This window comes from Tenrec ecaudatus, chromosome X (assembly GCF_050624435.1).
Source record: "Tenrec ecaudatus isolate mTenEca1 chromosome X, mTenEca1.hap1, whole genome shotgun sequence".
Classification (NCBI taxonomy): Eukaryota; Metazoa; Chordata; class Mammalia; order Afrosoricida; family Tenrecidae; genus Tenrec; species Tenrec ecaudatus.
This window is the reverse complement of record NC_134548.1, coordinates 15403911-15430285: the sequence shown is the minus strand read 5'-3', so window position 1 is coordinate 15430285 and position 26375 is coordinate 15403911. Positions and strand designations below refer to the sequence as shown.

Sequence of the window (26375 nt, the reverse complement as noted above, 5' to 3'; positions counted from 1 at the left end):
TTTGAGTGATCAGTAGTGAACACGTTTCCCAGTTAGAATCTTTAGGGGAACTAGAGTTCTAATGAGACAGGTGAAAAGATATGAAGGGACTTAAAATTTTTTTAGAAACATTCCATTACTTTTCATTCCATTTCCCATGAACTCTTTGAAATCCTCTTGTAGAGTTGCTTAGCTGTTACATATTTGGGGGAGAATCAACTTAGTAACTCTTGTCATATTTTCCCTTTTTTAAATACTATTAGAATTGTTTTATAAAATTCAGACTAAATAATGTTTAATAAGCATTGAGTAACTTACTGATATATAATCCCAACCCTCAGCCAAGCACTTTAACCTCCGTGCCATCATGCTTCCACTTAACTTACTGGTAGAGAAAAAGTAAATATGAATAATAACAAAGAATTTCATGAAACCCCAGTGATAAAGTAACTTGATAATATCTTAAATATGTTGCATGAATCCTTAAACTTTAAGCATAGAAGTCTCAAATTTCTTTTTGAAATTTTGTTTTAGCAATTTTTAGAGGTGAGATAATGTTTCAGTATCCTGAAGAAAGCAATGCTACTCAGGTAGGTTTTAAAGATTTTTCTTATTGCAATCTTGAAAAGTGATTATGTGTATATTTAGAGATTTGTTCAAGGTTCAGATGATTTGATATTTGATATATTTACATTTATGATCACATGGAAAAATCAGTATTTTGAAAATCTTATTTTTCTTCCTAATACTTATTGCATGATGCTAATAATTGTATTTCAGTTTTCATTAATTTTGCTGCTGAATAATAATCTTAATATAGTATGATCTTATTAAGTAGTCAAAATTTGAAATTATATTTGATACTTCTAGCAGCAGAAAGTATAATTCATTGACTCCAAGAATCATCTTCCAAAGTTGACCCATAACCTAGATTGGCTCACCAACCCAGAGACAGGGGAACAACAAGTAAAATAAAATCAATGGAAGGAAGGTTGTAGGAAGGCTAGTGGGGCTCAATCAAGGGCAATGTAGCAGCAAGGAATTACTAAACCCAAGTGAAGGCTGAACATGATAGTGGGACAAGAGGGAAATAAAAGGAAATAAAGGAAAGATTCAGGAGGCAAGGGACATTTATGGAGGCCTCAATACAGGCATGTACATATGTAAATATATAATGAGAGGGGAACAGAACTATGAACTCATATCTATATGTTAAGAATTAAGGTTGCAGATGGACATTGGGCCTCAACTCAAGTACTCCCTTAACAAAAGAACATTTTGTTCTAACAATCCAGCATTCTGTGATGCTCACCTTCCCGACACTGAAGACAAAATGGGTGCCTGGGCAAGTATGGTGATGAAAGCTGATAGTGCCCGGCTATCAAAAGATATAGCATCTAGGGACTTAAAGGCTTGAAGATAAACAAGCGGCCATCTAGCTCAGAAGCAACAAAGCCCACATGGAAGAAGCACTCCAGCCTGTGTGATCATGAGGTATCAATGGGATCAGGTATCAGGCATCTAAGACTCAGAACAAAACCATATCCAAGGTGAATGGAGGGGAGACTGGAGTGGAGACCCAATGCCAATCTGTAGACAATTGGACATCCCCTCACAAAGGGGACACGGGGAAGAGATGAGCGAGTCAGTGTGCAGTATAGCAACAATGAAACACACGGTTTTTCTCTAGTTCTTTGGTGCTTCCTTCCCCTAGTTCTTTGGTGCTTCCTTCCCCCCACTATCATGACCTCAATTCTACCTTACAAATCAGATTAGACCAGAGAATGCACACTGCTACAGATAAGAGCCCGAAACACAGGGAATCCAGGATAGATAAAACCCTCAGGGCCAACAAGGAGAGTAGAGATACCAGGAGGATTAGGGGAGGGTGGGGGTTGAAAGGAAGAACCGATCCCAAGGATCAGCCTAGAACCCCCTCCCAGGGGAACAAATAACAGAAAAGTGAGTGAGGAGCAATGGAGGATGCTGTAAGATATGGAAAAATTAATCTATAACTTATCAAGGGTTTGTGAGGGAGGGTGGACTGAGGAGGGAGGGAGGGGGAAGAAATGGGGAGTAGATATCAGGGGCTCAAGTGGGAAGAGAATGCTTTGAACATGATGATGGCAGCATATGTGCAAATGTGCTTGACACATTGGAGGAATGTATGGATTGTGTTACGAGATGTAATGTTTTGAGAATAATGAGGGTAATAAATGTATAAGTGTGCTTTACACAATTGACGTATGTATTGATTGTGATAAGAGTTGTATGAGCCCCCAATAAAATGATTAAAAGATAAACAAATAAATAAGAAATAAAAAATACAGCAGCCGTTTATTGCGGCAATCTCCATAATAGCAAAAACATGGACACAACCAAAAGCTCTGATCATAGAGGAATGGATAAACTAATTCTGGTACTTTCATATAATGGAATAGTTTGCATCAATTTTTAAAAAACTGACAACTCTCTTAAACATCATAAGACATGGACAAAAGTAGAGAACACTATGTTTAGCCGTTAGTCCATCTGATAAAGATAAATATTTAATGGCACCATTATTATAAGGAAAAACAAAGAAAAGTAAATGTGGTTTATACACCAAAAGATAAGATTTGAAGACTATGAGGAGGCCAGGGACAGGGGTGCGGACAGGGGTGGGAACAGGGAGAGCGGAAGAATAGAAAATGATACCTAAAGGGAAGAAAGATGGGAGTGGAAAAAAAGAAAGATCATATTTATGGGAGATTCATGGGATATTATTACTGATTTCATTTATTGAAATGGGCTATGTAACTAACTGTATAAAATTACTTCTTTAAAAAGTCAAAATAAATTTTTGAAACAAACAAACAAGAGTAAAGGTTCAAATCTTAAAAACACACAAATAAACAAAACCCTCCAGATTCCTTACCTCTCAGATCTAAATATTGGTCTGAGTGGGCAAAAAGGGAGGAAAGTAAAATAGAATGGGCTTAGAGCCTCTAGTGACATACAAGTTCATTTTAAGCATAAGGGTTTGGGAAAGTGAAGAATACCTTGTTAGAGAATGAAAACCAAAGCAAAACTAACACCAATGTTTCTTATATTCTTGATCATTTTGTGCTTCTAACAGAATCAAGAAATGGCAAATGGCACTTTAGGTGGAGTCCTGTCTCTAAGTGAACTGAAGTGAGTAATCATTTATTGAGTATTTGGTAAGCTGTCTTTGGAAACTGGAAGTTAGAAAGAAACAGACAGAGACACAAGTTGTAGATCTCATGGATTCTTGAGGGGTTTTTTTTTAGCAACCAACAGCTGTCATCTGTCAAGAACTAATTTCCCTGTAACAACCCTCTGGTTTGTGCTATACGGTAACACGGTATTTTCATTTGGATGGGTATTTGAGATTCAATATGATTTGCTTGAATAGCCAGCACAGTTGAACAAAGAGTTCACAGAAGAGCTCAAGGTAGAACTCCATGCTGTATGCCAGTAGTTCACGCTTTCATGAAGCATCAATGATTCAAACGTTAGAAAGATGTCCATGTTCGTATACCTCAGTTGCAAAAAACCAGCACAGGCAATGAGAGATACATTGCAAGTAGATGCCTTGTTAGCTGAAAGGTTGGTGGTTCAAACCCACCCGGCAGCACTGCAAGAGAAAGACGTGGTGCTTTGCTTATATAAAGATTACCGCCTAGAAAACGCAATGGGACATTTCTACTCTGTTACATGGAGTTTCTATGAATCAGAGTCAATTCAGGGGCACCCACCATCACCATCAGTTAGACCATTGGACCAGATATCAGCCAGCAAGTTGATTTAAGCCCCGAACAGTCTCACCCTGACTCTTAACACTGGGGCAGCAGACGTGTTCTCTGTCTTTTCCTCACGGCAAGGAAGCTGCAGCAACAGAGATGATCTCTGAGAACACTGACGGGAAAAGCTTACCCTGGGTGAAGACTCTGTATGGATCATGCATCCAAGTTAACGTTTGAACCAGGCCGCTCCTCTTGGGTTGGCAACACCTGAGTGGAGCAGAGGATACATAGTCGTTAATGATTCACTAAGTGAGAAGTGGGATTCAATGGGCATTGTTCATGTCCTTTCTGCCTATGTTTGACTTCATACTGAAAAGCTAGCCTTTTCTAATGGTTCAGATTTATCTACAAGATATAAAAGCAGAGGGTAGCAATGTTCCTGAAAGGATTCAGATTTGAACTAGGATGACATAATAGGGTTACATAGGTTAGAGCTCATATTATGGTTAGTGCTAACAGTTAGGGTTAGGGTTAGCGTTGGAGTTAGAGGGACCTTTGTTTTTAGCAGTTGGTTAAAGATAGGGTTTGCACTTGGAGGGTATGATTAGAGCTAAGATTAATATTAACTGCTCAAGTTAGGTTTAATATGAGATTTAGGGTTAGCATTGAGTATAGGAGTAGTGCTGATGTTAGAGTCAGGGTTAGGCTTAAGTTTAGGGCAAAATTCACCAAAACCAAACGTCAGTGCTGACTCGTAGCAACCCTATAGGACAGGGTAGAATTGTCCCTATGGGTTTCTGAGACTGTAACTCTACAGCAGTAGAAAGCTTTATCTTTGTCCAGCAGAGAAAACGCTCACCTAGAGTTAAACATACGGTTCAGAATTGAGTGAGGGTTGGACCTGTGGTTATGGGTATGGATATGTTTAGGGTATGGGTAGAGGTACAGCTTTAGGTTTAGGGCTAGAATTAGTGTTAAATGTATGGTTAGGACTCATGTTGGGGTTGTTATTAACTCTAGGAAGAGAGTTAGACCTTGAGTTAGGATTAGAGAAAGGTTTGGGATTGATTTAGGATTAAGTTTAGTATTAATATAAGGTCCTTATTGGGTCTAGAATTAGGTTTGAATTTGGATTTAGAGCTTATATAAGGGTTAATGTTTGGGTTAGAATTAAGTTTAGGTTTTGAATTAGGGTTAGGGTTTAGGTGAGAAGGTTACCGTTTTAAGGTTGTTTTTAGGATTTATGTGTTAAGGATTTATGTGTTAAAGTTAAGGTTAGGATTCTGGCTGTGACTTATGTTAATGGATTCCAATCCTAATTCTAACAGGAACCCTAACCATATTCCAAACTCACATCCTAATCCTAATCTTAACAATAAAATGAACCCCTTACCCTAATTCATGCATGAAACCTAAGCCAAACCCAAACCCTAACCAAAGCAAACTCATTGCAATCAAGTCAATTCTGACTTAGAGTGACCCTGTAGGACAGAGCAGAACTACCCCCAAGGGAGTAGAAAGCCTAATCTTTTTTTTCTTGGCGGAGCTGCTGGCAGCTTCTAATTGCTGACCTTGCAGTTAGCAATGTGTAACCCACTATGTCACCAGGGCTCCTTATAACCATAACATCAACCCTAAAAATAGCCCTAAACCCAAACCCTAACCCTAAAGCCAGCCCCATCCCCAACTCTAAACATTTCTTGAGCATGTACTATATACTGGACGTTGGGGATACAAGTAGGGATAAACTCAACTGCTGGGGAGATTTTTAAAATTCTTAATTCCCAAATGCACTCCATAACAATTTAATGAGTTTGAGGGCATGCGACCCAGGCAGTAGCCGTTAATGCTCCATAGGTAGTTTCAGTGTAATGTCAAGTTTGAGGACCAGGAGTCTAGAGCCTGGCGGGAAGATTCGAGGTGTAAACAAATGGTAACAGTAAAGTCTGCTTCCTACAATGAAGGTGTCTTGGACAGGATAGCAATCTGAGAAAGAAGAGTTGGAGTGATTTGACCTTACGTGAGGGGCCAGAAAAAAACTCCAGAAAGAAGGAAGCCTATGAACAGTTATGGAATAGTGGCTACTGCTGACTTGAGGAACTAGCTGACCATTGCCACTGGACTGCCTGTCTCCACCCAGTCCCTGGAGCGGCCTAGAACGATGCCCAATGCCTTCAAGCAGGATTTCTCAACCATCACACTATTGACATTTTGGACTAGACAGTTCTTTCTTGGGGGCTAGGGAACTGTTCTGTGGGCTACTTATAGGCATCTCTGCATCTACCCAAGGAGCTCTGTTGGTGGAGTAATTATGTGTTGGGCTGCTAATCAGATGAGGCTTTCTACTCCGGTAAAGACTTACAGTCTGGGAAACCCAAAGGGGCCGTTGTACCCTGTTCTACAGTGTTGCTAGGAATTGGAATTGGCTCAATGAAAGTGAGTTTGTTTGTTTGTTTGTTTTTTGTTAGAATCAACCCTTTAAACGCCAATTGAAAGAACCAAACAGGTCTACAAAATTGACAAACAAACCCACTGCCATTACAGAGAGGCTGGTGGATTCCAACTGTACACCTTGCAGGTTGCAACCCAACTCAGAACTGCTCCAAAAATGTTCCCTGGGTCAGGTTGGGGGAGTGGGAGACACGGGACAGAGTAACTTTGAGTTAAGAACCACTGTTTCAGAGTGAATTATTCTCAGTAGATTCCTTTCATCCTCGCTTCATGCAAAGCTCTGTCCCATGGATGAAGTACAAGTATTGTGGGAGTCGGGTCGGAGGAGAGGAATAAGAGAGATTCCTAAAGGGACGTTGTGAGGAGCGGAAAAGCAGGGCCAGATCAGTTGACCACCAGGTCCGAAGCCCCAGGAAGCGGCCTCTAGCTGCAGTAACCCAATGAATAACTAGGTCATTTCAGCATAATTTATATCTCGCTCTTTGCTAGAAATGACACCACTTCTACCTGGTTAGTTTTCACATGTTTCATGAATGATTAATTTTTCCCACATAAGAAATTCCTGTTTTACCTAGTGTTTCTTCAAAGTGAAGATTGTACGCAGTGAATACCATGTGCTTAATTTAATTGCTGACAATCTGACGTTTAAATTTAGCGTCTCTCATGGTCTCCTTAATGTCAATCTCTCACTCTTGTTCTTTTCACAGACGATCGGAACTCAACAAAACCCTGCAAACCCTGAGTGAGGTAACCCGAGTTCATCTGTTTGGGATGAGCGGGGTAGGGGAGAGCTAGGTCTTAAAATTCTCCCTGATCTGTCACATGAAAAAAGAAACAGATGAATTTTATTTAATCACTCCAAGCATCACAACTACGAGCCATTACTGAGTGAACGTTACAGGGAGGTAGCTTCTCCCCCAAATTTCTTAAAACAAGAGTTCCAGGAAAATGAGCTCCCTTGTATGGTACTAAGCTCCTTGTCACTGGAGGTATCCAAGCAGAACTTGCATGCTAAAGTTCTGCAGGGCATATAAGTTCTGCTTGTATACCTAGGAGCCTATGGGATTCTATTATTCTGTGATGTAGTGATTAGCCATCAATCTTGTCTAGCATTTCCAACTGTTAACCTAATTTATGTATTTTTGGTTGTTGTTTCAGACATATTTTATAGTGTGTGCTACAGCAGAGGCCCAAAGGTCAGTCCTTTAGAATGCTTTTATAAATATTATTTTGTATCTATCCTTGAAAAAAGAAGTATTGAGAGTCTTTGACTAAGCTTTAAATTTAAAAACTTTCTTCTAATGTATACATATTAGAAGAAAGTTTATATATATAAATATAATATATAATGTATATAATAGATATTTATATTCCCATGGCATTTTAGATTCACATGATTCTTTTTTCCCAAGTACTTATAGCTCTCTCCCATTCATCCTCCTCTTTCTTTCTGAGACAAAGATTCATGGGTTATATTGTCTATTTGCCTCTGGTTCTTTGAAGCTAAAGAGCATCTGAGTCCTTAGCCTCGAAGGCCATCAATATAGTGAAAACATGGCTCGTCCAGACCCAGACAGAGAAGGAGGGATATAATATGGGCTTGGGAGAAGATGGAGGAAAAGACTGAAAAGAAAGAGAAACAAAATTTTAAAATGTATTTGGGGGAAACGCAGAGTTTTTCCATCAATTATTTTGGCTTCGGCAGATCATCCTTTTAAGCCATGGTCATTGTCTATGCTGGGTGTACAAGGCAATGGCTTAAAGAGTGATAATCCCATTGCCTGGACTGGGAACATTCCCTGTGAAGTCCTCAAAAAAAAAAATGACTGTCTCTACTCATTCCACCACTCATTGGTACAAAACATAGCAAATTTCTATGGAAAGTATTATTGAATTCTGATCCATGCACTTCATGTCAATTTCCTTCTTTTCCCTATTTGCAACATCAAATTTTCTTTTCACCTAGATCAAAGGCAAAATAAAGAGAGAAACACAGAGAATGTGTTCAGTCCCTAGGAGAGACTGGATCTCATTTTCTGGTCATCTAGATTGAACTGCCAGATTCTAAATTTTTCAAGACTTTGAGATATTAATTTAGGTTGGTTTTGAAAGGGCCCCCAGGGTGGAAATTCAAACCGTCTACAGACACCAAGCAAGCTTCTGGCTGTGGGTAAGCCTAGAGATATCACGGTGCTTGTCTTTGCAGTCAACTGTCATCCCTGCCCTTTTCATCGAAGAGGTAAAACCTGCATGCTGGTTTACCACCTCTGTGAGTGGCAACCTCTCTATAAATAAATAAACAAACACACACATATACACATAGATATGGATATCTTAGGAGGCTTCTGGCAAACTTTAGACCATTCTATGTGGGAGTTTCCCAGGTCATCAGAATGATATTGCAACCGAACCGCATCTACACCCCCTTTTTCCAGTCTAGCTTTGAGAAAACAAAAATCTCAATGAGAGGAACTTCCAAAAGTTCCTGAACAAACAACGACTTCAACGATCTTGGAATTGGTTCCAGAAACTTTTTGTAGTCCCCTTACATGTAGGTTGCCAATGTAGTGGCACGCTGGTTTATATACACTTATTTCTCTTTACAGCACATTAAACTGCACATTCACAATAAAACTGAATGAGACCCTGGATGTATGTGACGTAATGTTAGCTTTAAAAGCTGTAAAGATGCGACAGATGGGTAAGTTGTCTCTTTTTTGGTGTGTTCATTCACACATGGCTTTTGGCATATTTTTCATTGAAAATATAATTAATATATTTATGCCTGTTAGGGTTTTCTGATTGGGCTCTTTTTGCCTTGGGAAATTTTTCCAGCCCCTTAAATCAGAGTTGACTGAACAGCAATGGGTTTATTGGCGTTTTTCTTTTTGGTTTAGAAAGTCATTTTCCCCCACCCCCACTTTCTAATAGACCATTTGTCATTAAGTTCCTTCTTTACATGGTAACTCCGTTCGTTCGTGTGGGTTGGAGGAGAACTGTGCTCTGGAGGGTTTCTGACGGCTGATTTCTGGGAAGTAAGATCATCAGGCCTTTCTTCTGAGGCACTTCCAAATTTCAGTGAATAGCCGCACACTGTGACCATTTGCACCTCCCAGGGGCACCTGGGTGAAGGTTAAGTGGATTGTATTTGAAAAGATGAAAGGAGGGGGCAGGAAGCAACATCTACTCTATTGAGAGATAATTCTCTTTGGACGGTCCAATGGATTGCTACTGGGATATATTTACATCTACATTCCTCTTAGGAGTTACTGAGCATTGATTGGTATTGGATGCATATGACAGAAAAAAAGTATTCATTCGTTCAACACTTTTGAGCACTTACTCCATGTGTATACTTGTCCATAGAATGACACCCAACCTGCTTCACCTGTCATTTAGACAAATGGTCTTTCAAATGCAGCCTTTGTGAGAAGTATATCACTTAATGGCTCTGAGTATCTACCTTGACTTATTCCTGACCTTGCACTTCTTCCTTTTCTTTTGTCTCCTCCAGAACAGTGCTGTTGTTCTGCCAGGACCCTCTGCCCCTCATCCCCAGAAGAGTTAAAAAAACTACAGTGGTATGTAGCAAACATCCGGCCCCCATTTCCTTATAAAGCAACAATTAATCACCTTAATAAGAATTTGTGGAATTTTAGGAGGAAGGAAGAACTCTCAATTTCAGAGAAAGTGCAGTTTTCTGTTGTCCGAAGTTTCCCTTTGGGCCGGTGCCATAGACCAGTGGTTCTCCAGCTTGGCCACACATGGGGGTCACCCCTGAAATCTGTACAGATCTCATTTGGCACAGTCTTACCAACAGAAAGTGTTGTCATATATTTGCACATTTGCCCATCTGGTGGGGAAGAAATGGTGTTGTTAACAGTTATAGTTCTCTTATTAAGAATTTTTTGAACCTTTATTCATGTGTTTTATTAAACGTTTTATCAGGGGCTCATACAATTCTTATCACAATCCATACATACATCAATTGTGTAAAGCACATCTGTACATTCATTGGATGGCCATTTTTCTATCTTTTTGTCATGTCTTTTCCTCACTTTTGTGTTGTATTTTTGGTCAATTTCTAAGCCTACTTTTATGTTATAAGCACTTTGCCTGTGGTGTTTGTTTTGAATGTTTCTTCCCATTTGTCAGTTTTCTTTTGACTTGATGTTTGTGTTGTTAAATATATCAGTCTTTTCTTGACTGTAAGTTTTGAGGCATAGTTAGAAAGTTGTTCCTCTACCAAGTTACAAAGAAACAGACTTTCTCTCTCTCTTCTTTAATACTTGCCTGGTTTTATTTTTTACACTTAGATCTCAAATTCATATGGAGTTTATTCTTGTGTATGGTTTGAGGTAGGGATCTAATTTTCTCTTTTCTCAAGTGTCTACCCAGTAGTCTTTGCATCATTTATTTAAAAGGTCGATTTGTTACCAGGGATTTAAGATGCCACCTCTGCCATATAGAAATTTTTCATTTGTATTTGGGTCTACTTCTGGACTTTATATATTAAAATTGGAGAAAGCTGACAGAGGGGTACACTGGAACTTTCTGTACTACTTTTGCAGTGTTTCTCTAAGTCTAAAGTTAGTTTAAAATATAGAGTTAAGAAATACAGCTACCTATCAGTGATTCTAATTTAATTGGTCTGGGGTAGGGCCTAGGCATTGAGACATTAACAGCCCCACCCCCCACCCACTGACCACCACCAGGTGATTCTAGTGTACAACCATAGCTTGAATCACTACCGAAATAGTATCACCTAAATGGGGATAAGGAGCCCTGGTGTTGGAGTAATGCATTGCACGTTACTCATTGGCCTGCAAATCACAAGGTCAGCAGTATGAAACCACCAGGCGCTCCTAAAGCCTTCTATTTCCATAAAGGACTATAGGGGGAGGAGCCCTGGTGGGTAGTGGTTACACGTTGGGCTTCCGTGCACAGGATTGGCAGTTCAAAACCACCAACAGCTACTTGGGAAACACTAGGCTTTCTACTCTCATAAAGAGTTACAGTCTCAGAAACCCACAAGGGGTCACGATGAGTCAGAATTGACTCCATGGCAGTGGATTTTTGAGAAATGGAGAGAAGTTGGGTGAGGGATAATCCCAATAGCAGATGACAACAAAAATCATATTGTCTCTGGTGTGAGCACAGGCATGGAAACATGTACATAGAAAAAAATGGCAAGTAAGTGGATGGAATATTCACAAAGGTCAAAATGATTGGCTTGCCTACTGACAGTAGGGTTGATATTGTCTTTTTTTTGAGTCACGTAGCATTTTATGTATGCATCTACAATCAGAGAAAATTTGTATTTCAAAAAAAAAAGGGAGGGGATAGGCTTTTCAAATTTGAATCTTAAAAGCTAAATGTAGTCTGTCTACCCTGTATGGGCCATGTTTCCTGGATGTATTAAAACACTAAGCCTGGGGAAATTGCTATTCAGAGGACCCCTGGTGGCATAGTTAGCTAAGTAATGGGTTGCTAACCATAAGGTCAGCAGTTCATACCCACCAACCTCTTGGAGGGCAAAAGACGAGGTTTTCTGCTCCCATCAAGATTTCCCACCTCAGGAACTCAGAGGGACAGTTCTGTTTTGTCCTCTGGAGTCCCAATGAGTCAGAATCAACCCGATGGCAATGAGTTTGGGCAGTATTGTTAGGTGCTGTTAAGTCCATTGTCAACTCATAGTGCTTGATCCCTTTGAAGGCCCAACTCTCTCGGGCAGGGGTCAGCAAACTGCAGCTCTCAGGCCATATGCGGCTCTTTTAGTACGTATATGTGGCTCTGAAGTCAAACTCGAAAATATTTAAGGATAGTATTCAGATAATGGTGATCCCATTTGTCTGTAAAATATATATTTATGGCTCTCAAATAATTTTTAAATTGTTGTGAGGGACTGGATTGGCTCTTCCATCTGCAAAATTTGCCGACCCCTGATCGAGACCACAGAGCAGTGAGAGACTGCACTTTTGGAATCATCTGGGGAAGTTCAAAAGCATAGACACCTAGGCCCCACCCTCTGAGAGTCTGTTGTCATTGATGTAGAGTGTACGATGTCTTTAAAAACTCTATTGCCCCCTCTCCCAGAGCACAGGGAAATCTTAAATGAGCCCCTCCATTGAATCTCACAGGTTAAGTGATAAGCCTCAGAGCAGCAGTGAGCTTGTGTAGCCGAACTCCAGAATTCATGAAGCTACCCACTGTCTGACTGAGTCCTCTTCCAGAGAGCAGAGGATGCAAGTGGAGGGTCCACAGAGGTGCCCAGATGTCATGGGATGTCGGGGGCTGAGAGGAGCAGGTTCCTGAGGTGGCCGCATCACCTTGGGTGTGTCAGATGACCGCCAGAGGAAGTCTCTCCACAGCTCACTAGTGACTCCTGCCTCTCTGCTTCTCTTTCAGTGATTTACAGGATCCCATCCTGTGTCTGGATGGCCCTCCACTTTCTTCTTCCAGCAAACCTCTCCCAGTTGCTCCTCAGACCACAATTCTCTCCCAAGTGGCCCATGCCTTGTCATTTGCTGAGCCTTTAGATCATCCAGCCATGCCCCAGAACTCCCTTTTGCCCACCAGAGAGATTCACCTTCTCTCTCATCGGCCCTCAGCGCCAATAGCTCCCAATTCTACTGTCACGCTTCCCCACACTGATGCCATCTCCTCCGCGACAACCCCCCACTCTGACGCCATCTCCTCCGCAACAACCCAGATCAGCGTTCCTTCCACTCCTCAGCCTGTGAAATCCTCACTTGCTGCTTCGACCACAGCTGCTCCTAAGAATGACATCACAACCAGCTCATCCTTTAAGACAGGTGAGTATGAGAAGCCATGCCCCACCCCCGCCCCCCGCTGGGTGTCATTTTGGCTACTGAGATGCAGCCACCAGCCTGCCAAACCAAGGTATCTGGATATAAGTTGAGCATTCGTTGGTTTTGAGTGCTTTCCTTGAGGCATTCATAGGAGATAGATATGACTAAGACCAACCAGTTTGACCAAGACAGCGGGAAAATAGCTCTTAGAGGCAAGTATAGATCTCATTTTCTTGAGATGGATACTTTCTGGGTTCCTGTTTCCTACAAAGGAACCCAGGTGACGCAGTGGGTTAAGCATTGCCCTGCTAACCTCAAGGTGAGCAGTTCAAACCCACCAGCCACCCCAAGAGAAAGATGAAACAGTTGGCTCTTGCAAAGAAACCCAAGGGAGTAGTTCTACACTGTCCCATACGATCACTCTGAATCAGAATCGACTTGATGGCAGTGAGTGAGTTCTACAAAATAGTGTTGAGTCACTTTTTAACACTCCAAACACTTTCGAACTATTAAGCAGAGGTGTTCCATTCATCTAGAAGGTCCAAAGGTGAAAAAAAAGTATTTTATTGAAGATCAGCCAGTCATTGAGAGGCAGCAGTGGGACTGAGGAGGGGAGGGCAGAAATTTCCAGAAGCGATGTGATCTCAGATTAGCCATTTAACTCCTCTGATTCAGCCTGCTCTGTTTCATGGTTGAAATAATTTCATGAAGTGCATTAGTTTGAAAAAGATGGCATATGTGACAAGGCCTTGGACACCAAAGTGACACTTTCACAAAGCAGGCTTTATGGGAAAGAGATAAAGGGCCAAGGGAGTGAAGCAAATAATTCTCTGTGTATTCTCTGGAGTCTCAATTCTGAGAATAAGAAGCAGTTCCACTGCTGGCATTAGGAAGGTAGGAGGCAAAATCAGTGATGGTCCTCATCTACCATGGTGCCACCACCCCCAGGAGCTTTTGAGCTTCTGTTAAATGACTCTGGATTTGCCCTGCTTTCTCTTAAGTCTTTTGTTTTACAAATATGGGCATTTAAAAGCCAAATTATGAATTCATGAGAGCATTGGTTCAGTGGAGGTTCAATGGCAGCTGAAGGAGAAAGGAGAATTAAAGTGAGTGATTGGGGACCTAAGATGCCCACCTTTCCCAGCGATTGTCTGACAATCAAGCTAACATGCTATATGGAAAACTTATCCAGGTGATCTCCTGCACCTGGGACTTTAGTTTCAGCAAGTGCGGCAACAGAAGCCAGGTGACATACACATAAAAAAAGATGTGCGTTGTGGTGTTACTTGGTAGCTAAAAAGTAGATCCAATTTAATGGTTTCATAAAGAGTCGTGATTAAATGAGATACGACCCCTCAACCTACATTGACCAAAGTACAACTGTGGCAGTAATTACACAAGAACGACTAGCTCTCTCCCACTCTGTTGTTAACTGTGAACATGCAAGAATAAGGATTAGAAGGAAATATGCAAATACAAAATAGAATGTTAAAATAATAGACTTAATTTTGCAAAAGACATATTTATAGTATTATTCCCCAATCAGAAACACTATTAAAATCAGACTTAAGGTGAATTCTCATGATCTGCTTGTTGGATGATTTTTGTGCCCCCCAAAAGAGCACCTAGTGACCCACATTAAATCCTGTACACAGGATTCCAGTAGATGCCCAAGAAGGTTTCTAAAAGTTAGGGAAAAAATTCATTTTAATTCCATTGTCCTACAAATTTTGAAGCCCCCTTCATGTTCAAATGCCTACATGAAAACCAGAGTTGGGAGCCACTGATGCTCAACTCCTATGCTCCCGCTTGGTTTCATTTTTCTCTAATCTAAGCAGAAGAGAGTAGTAAATGGCAAATGCTATCCATATATGAGGAGAGAGAGAAAGGGAGAGGGTCAAGTTTATAGAAGTAAAATTTACATATAACAAAACTCATCCTTGGCATGGGTCGATGAGGCTGGAGAAATACAATCATGTGACTAGCCATCATCACAAGCAAGCTAGATAACACGTCACTACTCCCAAATCTCCTTGTATCCCTCTGTGGACCTTTGAGTCTCGGTTCCTCCACTTCAAGTAATGCATAGGTGATTTGGTACTTCGTCCACATTGTCCACTGTATCAGGAATACTGTCACTTTCATAGCTGAATAATAGTTCTTTGTATAGATGTACCCCAGTTTATCTATTCTCCATTTAATGCAGTGGTTCTCAACCTGTGGGCCCCGACCCCTTTGGAGGTTGAATGACCCTTTCACAGGGGTCACCCGATTCCTAACAGTAGCAAAATGATAGTTATGAAGTAGCAACGAAAATAATTTTTGGGGGGTCACCACAACATAAAGAACTGTATGAAAGGGTCGCGGCATGAGGAAGGTTGAGAACCACTGATTTAATGGACATTGGTGCTGTGTCCAGTTTGGGGCTATCAAAGTGACCCTACCCAACCCATTGCCATCGAGTAGATTCCAATTCATAGTCACCCCTACATAAGGTTTTTGAGACTAAATCTTTACCGGAGCAGACAGCCTTATCATTCTCCCTCCAAGTGGCTCCTGGGTTTGAACCTCTGACCTTTCTGTTAGTAACCCAACACCTAACCCAAAGCACCACCAGGGCTCCTTAGGAAAAGAAAAAATTCTTCCTGTAGGAGCTCCACTGGTGTAGTGGTTACCCATTGGGCTGCTAACCTAGAATACAATTCGAGACCACCAACTGCTCCAAGGGAGAAAGAGGCTTTCTGCTACCCTTGCCGTCTTGGAAACCCACAAGGGCAATTCTACCCTGACCTATGGGGTCCCTATGAGTCCGAACCAACTGGACGGTGGTGAGATATAAGCATTCACAAGGAAACCGTCAGCTTTATTCATTATTCTTTTTATTTCCCTCTGGCAAATACCTAGAAATGAGTTGGATCATCAATGTATGTTTACTTTGATTAGTGGTATTTCCTTTCTGTGCTCCGAACATGATTGGGCTCTTTGTTATAGACATTCTCACCGTCAGCAACTTCCAGGCCACAGAACTCGAGAAACAGGTGTGCCACCTGGAGAATATTTTGTCCTCTGGCAGCTTGGAGCCTAACCGCGCAGGGGAAATGGTCACCCAAGTCAGCAACCTCCTTCACTCCCCGCAGGCCTTGCTGGCCCCTCTGGCTCAAAGGTATGGCTTGGTAACCTAGTGGGGAGATGGGAGGAGGCCTGTTAATGATACAGGGGCTTCTTGCGGGATTGCCGACAGCCCAGTTATTTCCTCCAAAGAAAAGCAGTGGTGGTTGGGTGGGAAGTGGCATTTTTGTCTTCCGTGCAGGAGACTTGAGTTTGATCCGGCAGCTCATGCACGGCTACCACCCATCTACCAGGGGAGTATCGCAGGTTGCTATGATGATTCACAGTCAGTAAAGACCAAGACTCCAAGTTGCAACCGATCCTGGGGATGGCACAGGGCGGGACAGCATTTTATTCTATTGTGTATGGGGTTGTCATGTGTGGGAGCCAACTTGATGGCAGCTTTTCTCCCAAGTGCTGAGTGTCCCACGGCTCCTCAAGTTACTAGTCTCTGTTTTGCATCGCTCAGGGGCAGGGCCGAGGGGGAGCTCTGACTGAACTGCCCCTATCTTGACAGATTGCTGAAAGTGGTGGCTGACATTGGCTTACAACTGAATTTTTCAAGCCAGGCCATAAATCTCACCTCCCCTTCTTTGGCTCTGGCCGTGATCAAAGTGAATGCCAGTAATTTCAACGCAACTACCTTTGCAGCAGAAGACGCTGAAAATATTCAGGTACCCTGTAATTTATTGTGGAGAACTTGCTTCTCCTGTGTAATTGTCATCTCAGTTGCACTTCACGATCGAGGCAATTGCTGCTTACAGTTTGGAGTGCTATTCAAAATATGAAACATCTGCAACGAGGAGGCACTGCAGACTCTGAAAAGAGGGAGCTTGATTGAGCAAGAGGAGGGTTTCCCAAAGTGGATGATCGCGCCCCCTGGTGGGAAGTTCTGGAACGACACAGCAGGGAGGAATTGCAAGGCAATACCTCACTTTATCCTGGTTTATGGGCAATAATAGTACACAACTTAATTGCCAGGAGGGCACTGAGCAATTTTTTTCCTTAAAAGGGGGGTGGACAGGCCAAATCAGTTTGGGAACCTATAATTCTAGATGATCCTTTTTGTGGCCAGTGCTAATGCTTCAGCAGCTGGGTTATGGAATTTTGGGAGCTGTGTTTATGGGGAGGTGGAATCCTATGCAACTGGAAAAACAGACATCGGCTACCTATCAATCCATTTTAATAGCTCAACAAGTGTGGTGGCTGCTCTAGGGAATTTGGTGGGACACAGGGTCAAGCACTTGGCTACTGACTGAAAAGTTGGTGGGGGCAAGACCAGGTGACTTGTTCTTATAAAGATGACAACCTAGAAAATCCTATGGGATCCATCCATTGTACATAGTCATAGGGATCACCACGAGTCAGAATTTAATGCACCAGCATGGAGCGACAACAACAATAACATGTACCTAGTACACAGCGTATGCTGGTGCAGAATAGCCATCTTGCTTCTAGCATTTTCTATCCAGAGAGCCTGATGGCTGGAAATGACCAAGTAAAACCACAGGTCTTGCTTCTTACAGGTTTATAGTCTTCCCTTATAGGTCCAGTGCATGTGAGTCTATGAAGACTTTACCCTACACGGGGCACCACCTTGTGACCAACTTGTGTGTCTGCTGCTGTGCTCTCCTCAGGGGTCTACAACGATCCTACCCTTCGGGGCATTTTGGTTTTTTTTTTTATAACCTTAGCATATTTTCTGTGCTGCCTGGAGGCCTCATTTCCATTCTAATTGCGGAGCTCAAGGCAGCTCCTGGGGAAAAGACTTGGCAAGCTACTGCTGAGGAAATCTGACACAGAAACCCCCCTGAGGCAAAGCTTTGCACATGAGCTCTCCTGGACCTGGAGTCCACTCAGCGGCAATGTTGAGTGGTTGTTTTCTGCACTCCTTAATAGTTTTATTGGGATATAATTTATACACGATACCATTGCATAGTTCAATCCTATTCAGAGGAAAAGATATGGTGTTACACTGTAGTCTAACTCCAGCTGTTATTTTCTTTCATTGCTGCAACTGCCGTAGAATCCACTTCACAGGGAGGCCCCCACCAACCAAATCCCCTTACAGGGTGCTGTGTGCTCCCGAGCTTGCATTTTCTGTCTTTCCATTATGCCAGCTCCAGAGAGATCTCTTACCAGTTCACTTGGTTGCCAGGTTTCTCTGGAAAGGCCGGATCCTGAGAGCAGCATTGGCATGATCACTCTCCCCTCCTCGCTGCTGTGCAATTTGCCAAAGGATGATGTGGTGCTGGCTTCCAGAGTTCAGTTCAACTTCTTCAAAACGCCTGCCCTATTTCAGGTAAAGCGGCGGCCACTGCTGTCTGATTGTGAGTGTGTGTGTGTGTGTGTGTGTGTGTGTTGGGGGAGTGAGGAGGATGTTTCATTGATGTGCTGGGGGTGGGTTGTTTCTTTGAATCATCGATTATTCTTCAGCCCAACCAGTTGCTTCAGAATTGCAGTTTATTTTTAAACACTGGGCCTTTTGGGGAGGAGGCTGTGTTCCCATTCTTGACATGTTCAAACCACGATCAAGTGCCAAACGCAATGGGAAGCACTCCCAGTCATCCACTCCCGGAATCCTCCCAGCAACCCTGGGAGGGCAGAACGATTATTATCCCAACTTTACCGATGGAGAAATGGAGGCCCAAGAGAGGCTTGGTTCCTAGCTCAGGAGAACTCGGCTTCACTGGGTGAATGCTAGATTCCCATTATACATCCACAAGAGTCTCAGTGTGTCAAGGAGAGAATATAGACTCCGTAGTCCTCAGGAGTATTTTCAAAGTCTAAACTTCTTTGATGGGATCTCATTTCCCCTTACCGTTTTGTTGCTTCTTTGGTGTTCTAGGACCCTGACCTTGGTAACCTCTCTCTGATCAGCCACATCATATCCTCAAGTGTTGCTAACCTGACTGTCACAAACTTGACAAGGAACGTGACCGTCACATTAAAGCACATCACGCCGAACAAGGTGAGCAGAGGCTGGTTTGAACTCTCCCCTTCCATGCTGGAGACTCAGTTCGAGGCTAGCCAAGTGTCTGCCAGTGCAGGTTTGCTTGTTGCTATGAGGCTGCACAAGTTTCAGCTGAGCTTCCAGGCTAAAATGGACTAGGAAGACAGGTGTGGAAATATACTTCTGAAAATCAGTCACTGAAAGCCCATCTACAAACCCTCAGTGGGGCTGGTGCAGAGCTGGGCTGCTTGTGTGCTGTAAGGCGAAGAGTCACCATGAGTTAGGGGCCAACTTGATGGCAGCAAACCACAATAGTAACTGACCACCCCACTTCCAAGAAGAGGTGGTGCGGGTACACACTTCATCCACTGCTGCATTCAGTGTATGCAGCTGCAGCTCTGATTCTCCCTTCCAAAGAGAGGGCATTGCTCAGCTCAGTTCACACTGAGAAGCACTGATGATCTCGCCTCGCAAAGTGCGATCCCTGGACCAGCAGCATCCGCATCCCCCTGAGAGCTTATTACAGATGCAGAGTGGTAGGCCCCACCTCAAACCTACTGAGTCTTTTAATAAGGACCCAGGTGCTTCTGATGCTCTTTGGGGAGTTTAAAAAGAACTGACCTGTGTAGGGCTCACTTGCTTTGGGGTAGAAGATATGTTCTCGTATAAAATAGAAAGTGTCCTTCCAAAACCAAGCATAATACGCTGAACTAAAATGATCCTGGTTTCCTATTTTCAGCCCAGTAAATTAATTGTTGCTCATTTATATTTCTACTGCAGAAAGACTTGCCAGTGATCTGTGTATTCTGGGACTTGAGCAGAAATGGTAGGTTCCGGTCATACCCTTTTTGAAGTCTTGAGTGGGCAGGGGGAAGAAGAGGGAATTGTTGGAAAGGTGGGTGGAGAGGCTCATTGGCACCGCGGCCTTGTTGACAGGACAGATATTCTTTTTTATGCCAACAGGTGGCAAAGGAGGCTGGTCACCCAATGGCTGCTCTGTCCAAGACAAGACCCTGAATGAAACCATCTGTACCTGCAACCACCTTACAAGCTTTGGCGTCCTATTGGTAATGTACCAGAGGGTAGGGGTGGTTCAGTGGTAGAATTCTCACTTTCCATGTGAATGACCCGAGCTCAATTCCCAGTCAAGGTACCTATGTGCACGCACCACCTGTCTGCCAGTGACAGCTTGTGTGTTGCTAGAAAGGGCTGGCGAATGACTTCTAAAAATCAGCCCGTGAAAAAAAAGCCCATGGCTCTTTTACAAATGATGATGGCACTGTATGTACAAATGTGTTTGATACAATTGATGTATGGCTTGTTATACGAGCTGTATGAGCCCCAATAAACTGATTTACTAATAATTAAAGAAAGGGAAAAAGCCCATGGATCACAATGGTCCAATCTTTGTGCATGGGATTGCCGTAAGTCAGGGGTGAACTCAGCAGCTAAAATGGGAAAATGTGGCCTTTGATTCTTTGTCTGAGGGGTAACAGGACATCATATACCATGATGTTCCATAAGATGAGTGATTTTGACTTGTCAGCCGAGATCATGATCTTGTGGCCATGATCTTGTGACAATGCGGCCAATGAAATTATTCCTCTAATAAAACAGGAAAGGAAAATGCTTGTACATGGAATGCAAATGTTGTTGTTTACATATTATTTTTCTCTTTCAGTTACTCTCTTTCAATCAGGAGGGCTCATAAACACAGACTAAAAGAGGCAATAACAGTTCTTTAGCTTACCGTGCCCTTTCAAATTCACAAAAACATTTAGCCAAACAATCTTATTTCATCTTCTTGCTAGTCCTAAAAGATAGGTAGAGTGGGAGGTTGTAATTAGCATTTTGGTGAAGGCAGAAGACTCATTTGTTAAGTAATTATCCACAGTCATAGAGCTAAGACATTGAAGAGCCAGGAGTGAAATTTGAGTCTTTAGGCCAGTGGTTCTCAACCTTCCTAATGCCAACCCTTTAATACAGTTCCACATGTTTACCCCCCCCCCAACCATAAAATGATTTTGGTTGCTACTTCATCACTGTAACTTTGCTACTGTTAGAAATTGGGTGACCCTGTGAAAGGGTCGTTCTACCTCCCCACCCAAAGTGGTGGTGACCCACAGGTTGAGAACCACTGCTTTAGGCCCTTGGGTCCAGTGCCTTTCCAAGGCACCTGCACACAGTAATTAAATCTGCAGGCTCTGGAAATCCGCTAAACCCAAATTTGAATCCTGGCTCCTCCACTTCTTAGCTGTGTGACCTTGGGAAAGTTACTTCACCTCTCTGGACTTCAGTGTCTGTATCGTTAGCTAATGACAATAAGCGTGCCTGCCTCGTCGATGGGCTGAACACACTATGCCTGGGTATCTAGAACACTCGATAGATGTGAATCGTGGCTTTGCTTTTATGTTATTTTAAAAGATGTGTTCATTTTGTTTTCTAGGACCTATCTCGAATATCCTTACAACCGGCTCAGATGATGGCTCTGACGTTTATCACATATATCGGCTGCGGGCTGTCATCCATTTTTCTGTCCGTTACTCTTGTGACATACATAGCCTTTGAGTGAGTGTGCACAACTGTAAACATATTCTGGAATGCCTCGCCTTCGTTTCCAAAATGCGTTGTTAATGAATTGCTTCCCTTGACCTACCCTATCCTGTATAACCTTCTATCGAGAAATGTCAGGAGAGGTTTTCACTAGTCTGGGAGCTCACTGAAGGGAAAGTCCTTGGATGGTGGTGTTTTCATTAGAATATAGTTCACATTCCATACAATTCAATAGTGCAGTCATATTAAGAAGAGTTGTACAATCATCACCACTTCGGTTTCGGAAGATTTGCTTTTGTTCCTGCACTCATCATTATTTGCTGTCCATTTCCCCTCAACCTTCCCTGCCATACCCCACAGAACCATTAGTCCAGGTGCTGTCTCTATAAATTTACCTCGTCTAGATTTTATATACAGAAAACCATTTTTTAAAAACTAATAAGAATAACAAAGTAAAAGATAAAAAAAAACCTCACTAGAAGAGAAAGCATCAAGTATTAAAAACTAGAACCTGTTGTAATGGCTCATAAGGGAGATCGAATGATAGGGTATGACATTTCAACACTGCATCTGCCACAATCCACTTTTCCAATGCATTCTGCATGGTAGTAAGGTTATTCCCATCCCTGGCCCACGGTCAGAGGGGATTCATCAGGGGCTCGATCCACCTTTATTTCCTCTTCTTAAAAAAAACTGCAACAGCTTTAAAATGGGTCAAAGGGGACATCAAATGATAAGATATCATATTTTGACCAAACTAGTCTGTGATAGTTGTCTTTACATAGCTCCCTGATAACAGGGCAATTCACATCCCTCAACTGAGTGGAGGGGACTCACTCGAGGCTGAATCCATGTGTAGGACCTCGACTTTAATTGCCTTTGTGCCCCCCGAACAATGCCTGGTTCCTAGTAGACGTTGAATATGAAATGAAAGATGGATACAGACCCTGAAACTTAGGAACCTGAAATAGACCGTACTATCATCCACAGCTAAAGAAGTAAGTTTCCAAATTTTTCCAAGCACACATGAAAGATCAAATCTATCCGTGGTACTAGGATGAAGAGGAACAAAGGATGTAAAAATCCTCAAGAGTGTGGCTTTCTTGGTCACAACAGAGTGACATTCCAAGTAACCATATTTCTTTCATGGCTTAGCAGAAAAGATCCTTCCAGTCACTATTGGAGAAGAGTTTCTAAAAACTCTGTTGGTAAAGAAAAGAGTAAGCCATTTATAACACGAACTAAATGGAACAAGCTGTAAGTTCTGGAATTTAGATTTGGGGGCTCTGATAAAGAAGTGCACAAATTTCTTGCCAATGCCAAATTTCAGCTCCAGCTGTGACTACAGGTCTACTTGTTGGCCCGCGGAAATATTAGCGAGACTAAATTCCCCTAAGGCGAGCCATTACTGGGGATGATTTCATCAGATCTAATTTCACAGATATAAACATGTACATGTTACAGACTACTATGTTTTCCTACACCTCTTACATTTAGCTATACTTTAAACAGTTTCTTTCCATGATCTCATTTTAACTAATAGCTCAGGATAATAGGGCAATCTGGCTATATTTTGAAGGCCCGAATATTGCAGCAGAAATGTTTCTAGAAGTCATTTGGGAGAAATCGAGTGGGTGAGCAGTGGATTCCACTGCAAACTATTTAAAAGGATGGATTAACAGTCAGCAGGTCAAAGGTCCCACTGAGATAGGAATAACCATTTTCTAAAGTCCCACACAGTCATAACAGATGTTGTTGTGGTGATGGTGGTACTGGTTTGTCTTTGCCCTTCCCCCTCCACACCCCCTGCCACACTGGAAAAGAGGAAAAGGATGCCTTTAGATATTAGCCCAACAAAAAAATTCAATTGCTTAGAATTCTGAGACACTCTGACAGATGTGCTCTTATAAAGGTTGGCAGAATGTCATGCTAATTCTCTTCTTGTCCATTCCTTGTAGAAAGATCCGGAGGGATTACCCTTCTAAAATTCTCATCCAGCTGTGCGCTGCTCTCCTCCTACTGAACCTGGTGTTCCTGCTGGACTCGTGGGTTGCGCTGTACAGCATGCGACACCTCTGCATCTCGGTGGCTGTGTTCCTTCATTATTTCCTCTTGGTCTCGTTCACATGGATGGGTCTGGAAGCCTTCCACATGTACCTGGCCCTTGTCAAAGTGTTTAATACTTATATCCGAAAATACATCCTGAAATTCTGCATCATTGGCTGGGGTAGGTTATCTTTTTGCTTGCACTCAGTCTGGGACTTTTTGCGCTTTTTTTTCTCCAGTGTTTTGACTTTTATTTAATCAAGTAGAGACTATGAAGCATGTCACACCTGACCAGTAACTAAAACAGCTTGAGCCTCCTTACGGGCTGACCTGCTCCAAGAGTAAGCTTGCCCCATCTTTCTAGATTATACAGGGCTCCTTAAACTTTTCCCACCTGTGACCCCCTTTGTCTGATACATTTGCAACATGGGCTAGTGCTGCCAGCAGCGCCTCAGATTCACGACACATTTGATTTTGAATTTACTGCAATGGCCACATTCAGTTACTCGGCCCACGGTGAAGAAGCTTTGTTCTAAAACACTTGAGCATAAAACTTTTCTAGAGGCATGGATCCTCTGATTGTCACATAGAAGGGACTCAATACATGGAAAAAGTTGGTGAGATAATGAAGCGAAATGCTTAGTCCCAGGCTCCTAGTGTGCCTCAGTCTGTTTGTACCTCCCAGAGATCACCTGCCTGCATGATGAGACCAGAGTGAGGGAAGCCCGTATAAAGCCTAACCTAATGCCTCCGCCACACTGGCACTGCATTTCCGGTCACGTGACCCATTAGCGGTGGGTGTCAATGTCTTATGTTCTCCAAAGATCATGAAGATTTCTGCGGTCAAGGACTTCTCCAATGTACTTTTTCAATTTGACTTGACTAAAGTTAACCTAATCTCTGCTTGGATACTTCCATTGTTGGTGAGCTAATAACCATTTCCGAAAGTCCCACCATCCATTAAGTCCAGGCTGTACACTCCCTTATCCAGGGATCTTAGTTTTGCTCTTTGAGGTGAAATAAAATACACTGATGCTCTTTCGGCCAGAGTCCTTTTGATAGTCCACAAGTGATATACAACGTTGTAGGTGATACCCTATTTTGCAAAGGATTTTGACAGAAGTAATCCCACTTAAGACAAGTCAGTGAAGTTAGCATGGCATTTATTACTAACTCCCGGTGAAGGACTAGCTCAGAGTGATGACGTGATTCACGAAGTTCAAAAACAACCAAGTGTGGCTTTCTGCCTCCTATTTAGTACACCTGCCACTGTCCTACAGCCTCCACTGTCCAGGCCCCTTCCTCTCTCCAAGCGAAATAGTCCTTCACTACGTCACCCAATCTTTGTGAAGAACAATACTTAGGCTCCACTCATCCCCCAAAGATAAAGCCCTGCTGCTGACATTGGCCATGGAGTCTGTCTGAAAGAGCAAGGGCAAGCTCCCACACCTCTAATATTTTTATTTCTAGAAAAGCATCTTGCTTAGGAAATATTATACATCAAGGTTGCTGAAAGAGACAACCACAAAGGAATTCAATGAAATCATATATGTGAGATTGTGCCAACCCTCCCCCCTTCTGTAAGAAGAAATTGTGTTTGGTTCGCTAGCGCCTTGAAATTGGCTGTGTAGATCCATAAGTGGACCAGATGGTTGGGGTGGAGGGCTGAGGACTCCTTCCAGCAAAAGGCATTTTAAGCCTTTTCACTGAGAGTCCTCTTAGCAAAAAAACACCTGAGAGAATTACACTTTAGTTAGTGAGGCTGGGGGTGGGAGGGGGGCTGGCTCTTCTCTGGTCTTGCAATTATTCAGGATAGAAGCCAATAGAGGCTGGGCCTCAGGCATGGCTTCCAAGGTTGCCCTGAATATCGGTGAGGAAGGAATGCAAGATGTTGCAGGGGGCTTTTATGACCTGGAGGTAGAACAGTTCACTATGTCTATATCCCATGGCCAAATCTTAGTCACGCAGCCACATATCCCTAACTGCAAGGGAAGCTGGGAGATGTCCAGCGAAGGTGCCAGTCTCTCTCCACAAGGAGCTAACCAATCTCTGCCACAATAATATCAAATATGATCTCTAGATGTTCGCATTATCTTTGGTTATTAGAACAGTTTGTGACCGATCTTTCCCATCTCCCAGGACTTCCGGCTGTGATTGTGGTTATTGTCTTGGTGATATCCCCAGATAACTATGGGCTCGGCTCCTATGGGAAGTTCCCCAATGGCTCACCTGATGACTTGTGAGTACAAAGCCTCCGAGGAAATGGACTGCCTAATCGATCTAGTGAGTCAGGCTCGCACCGAATAAATCCAAGTCCACTCTAGAGTCAAATGCAAGGAGATGAGCTAGGTGGAAATGGCACGCTACTACTTAAAAACGACAACAAAACTCACTGCCATCAAATCAAACCTGGCTCACAGTGACCTGATAGGACAAAGTCGAACCGAGCCTGTGAGTTTCTGGGATGGTAACTCTTGACAGAAGTAGAGAATCTCATCTTTTTCCAGAGGTGGTATCCAAACTGAACTGCTGACCTTGCAGTTAGCAGCCCGACACGTAACATACTAGGCCACCAGGGCTACTTAAGCATTCCGTTGGTTTTTTTTTTTTAATAGAAGAAATATTTTAACATTAGTCTTAGAAACTTTGGCTAAAAAATAACTGGAAGTTACCTGATATTTATAAAGACACAGGGAATAAAGTTACAAGGGTTTACAGGAATCAAAT

At 42.6% G+C, this 26375-nt stretch overlaps 1 protein-coding gene and 1 long non-coding RNA gene across 6 annotated transcripts in view; one reads left to right on the top strand and one right to left on the bottom strand.

Moving 5' to 3' along the window:
* Positions 1-26375, top strand: part of ADGRG2 (adhesion G protein-coupled receptor G2) — a 120297-nt gene that overhangs the window by 82326 nt on the left and 11596 nt on the right. For all 5 annotated transcript variants that reach the window (XM_075539629.1, XM_075539628.1, XM_075539627.1 and 2 more), the window contains 16 exons: positions 514-569; positions 3098-3153; positions 6884-6923; positions 7335-7372; positions 8783-8877; positions 9691-9757; positions 12585-12991; positions 15980-16151; positions 16614-16770; positions 18255-18398; positions 18945-19067; positions 19830-19875; positions 20013-20116; positions 21496-21617; positions 23561-23829; positions 25788-25887. In XM_075539629.1, coding sequence (XP_075395744.1) covers positions 514-569; positions 3098-3153; positions 6884-6923; positions 7335-7372; positions 8783-8877; positions 9691-9757; positions 12585-12991; positions 15980-16151; positions 16614-16770; positions 18255-18398; positions 18945-19067; positions 19830-19875; positions 20013-20116; positions 21496-21617; positions 23561-23829; positions 25788-25887 — 1996 coding nt within the window. The remainder of the gene's footprint in view (positions 1-513; positions 570-3097; positions 3154-6883; positions 6924-7334; positions 7373-8782; positions 8878-9690; positions 9758-12584; positions 12992-15979; positions 16152-16613; positions 16771-18254; positions 18399-18944; positions 19068-19829; positions 19876-20012; positions 20117-21495; positions 21618-23560; positions 23830-25787; positions 25888-26375) is intronic.
* The window catches only part of LOC142435028 (uncharacterized), a 43135-nt gene continuing 20659 nt past the window's right edge, over positions 3900-26375 (bottom strand). The window contains exon 3 of the long non-coding RNA XR_012781219.1: positions 3900-3992. This is a non-coding gene — a long non-coding RNA (uncharacterized LOC142435028). The remainder of the gene's footprint in view (positions 3993-26375) is intronic.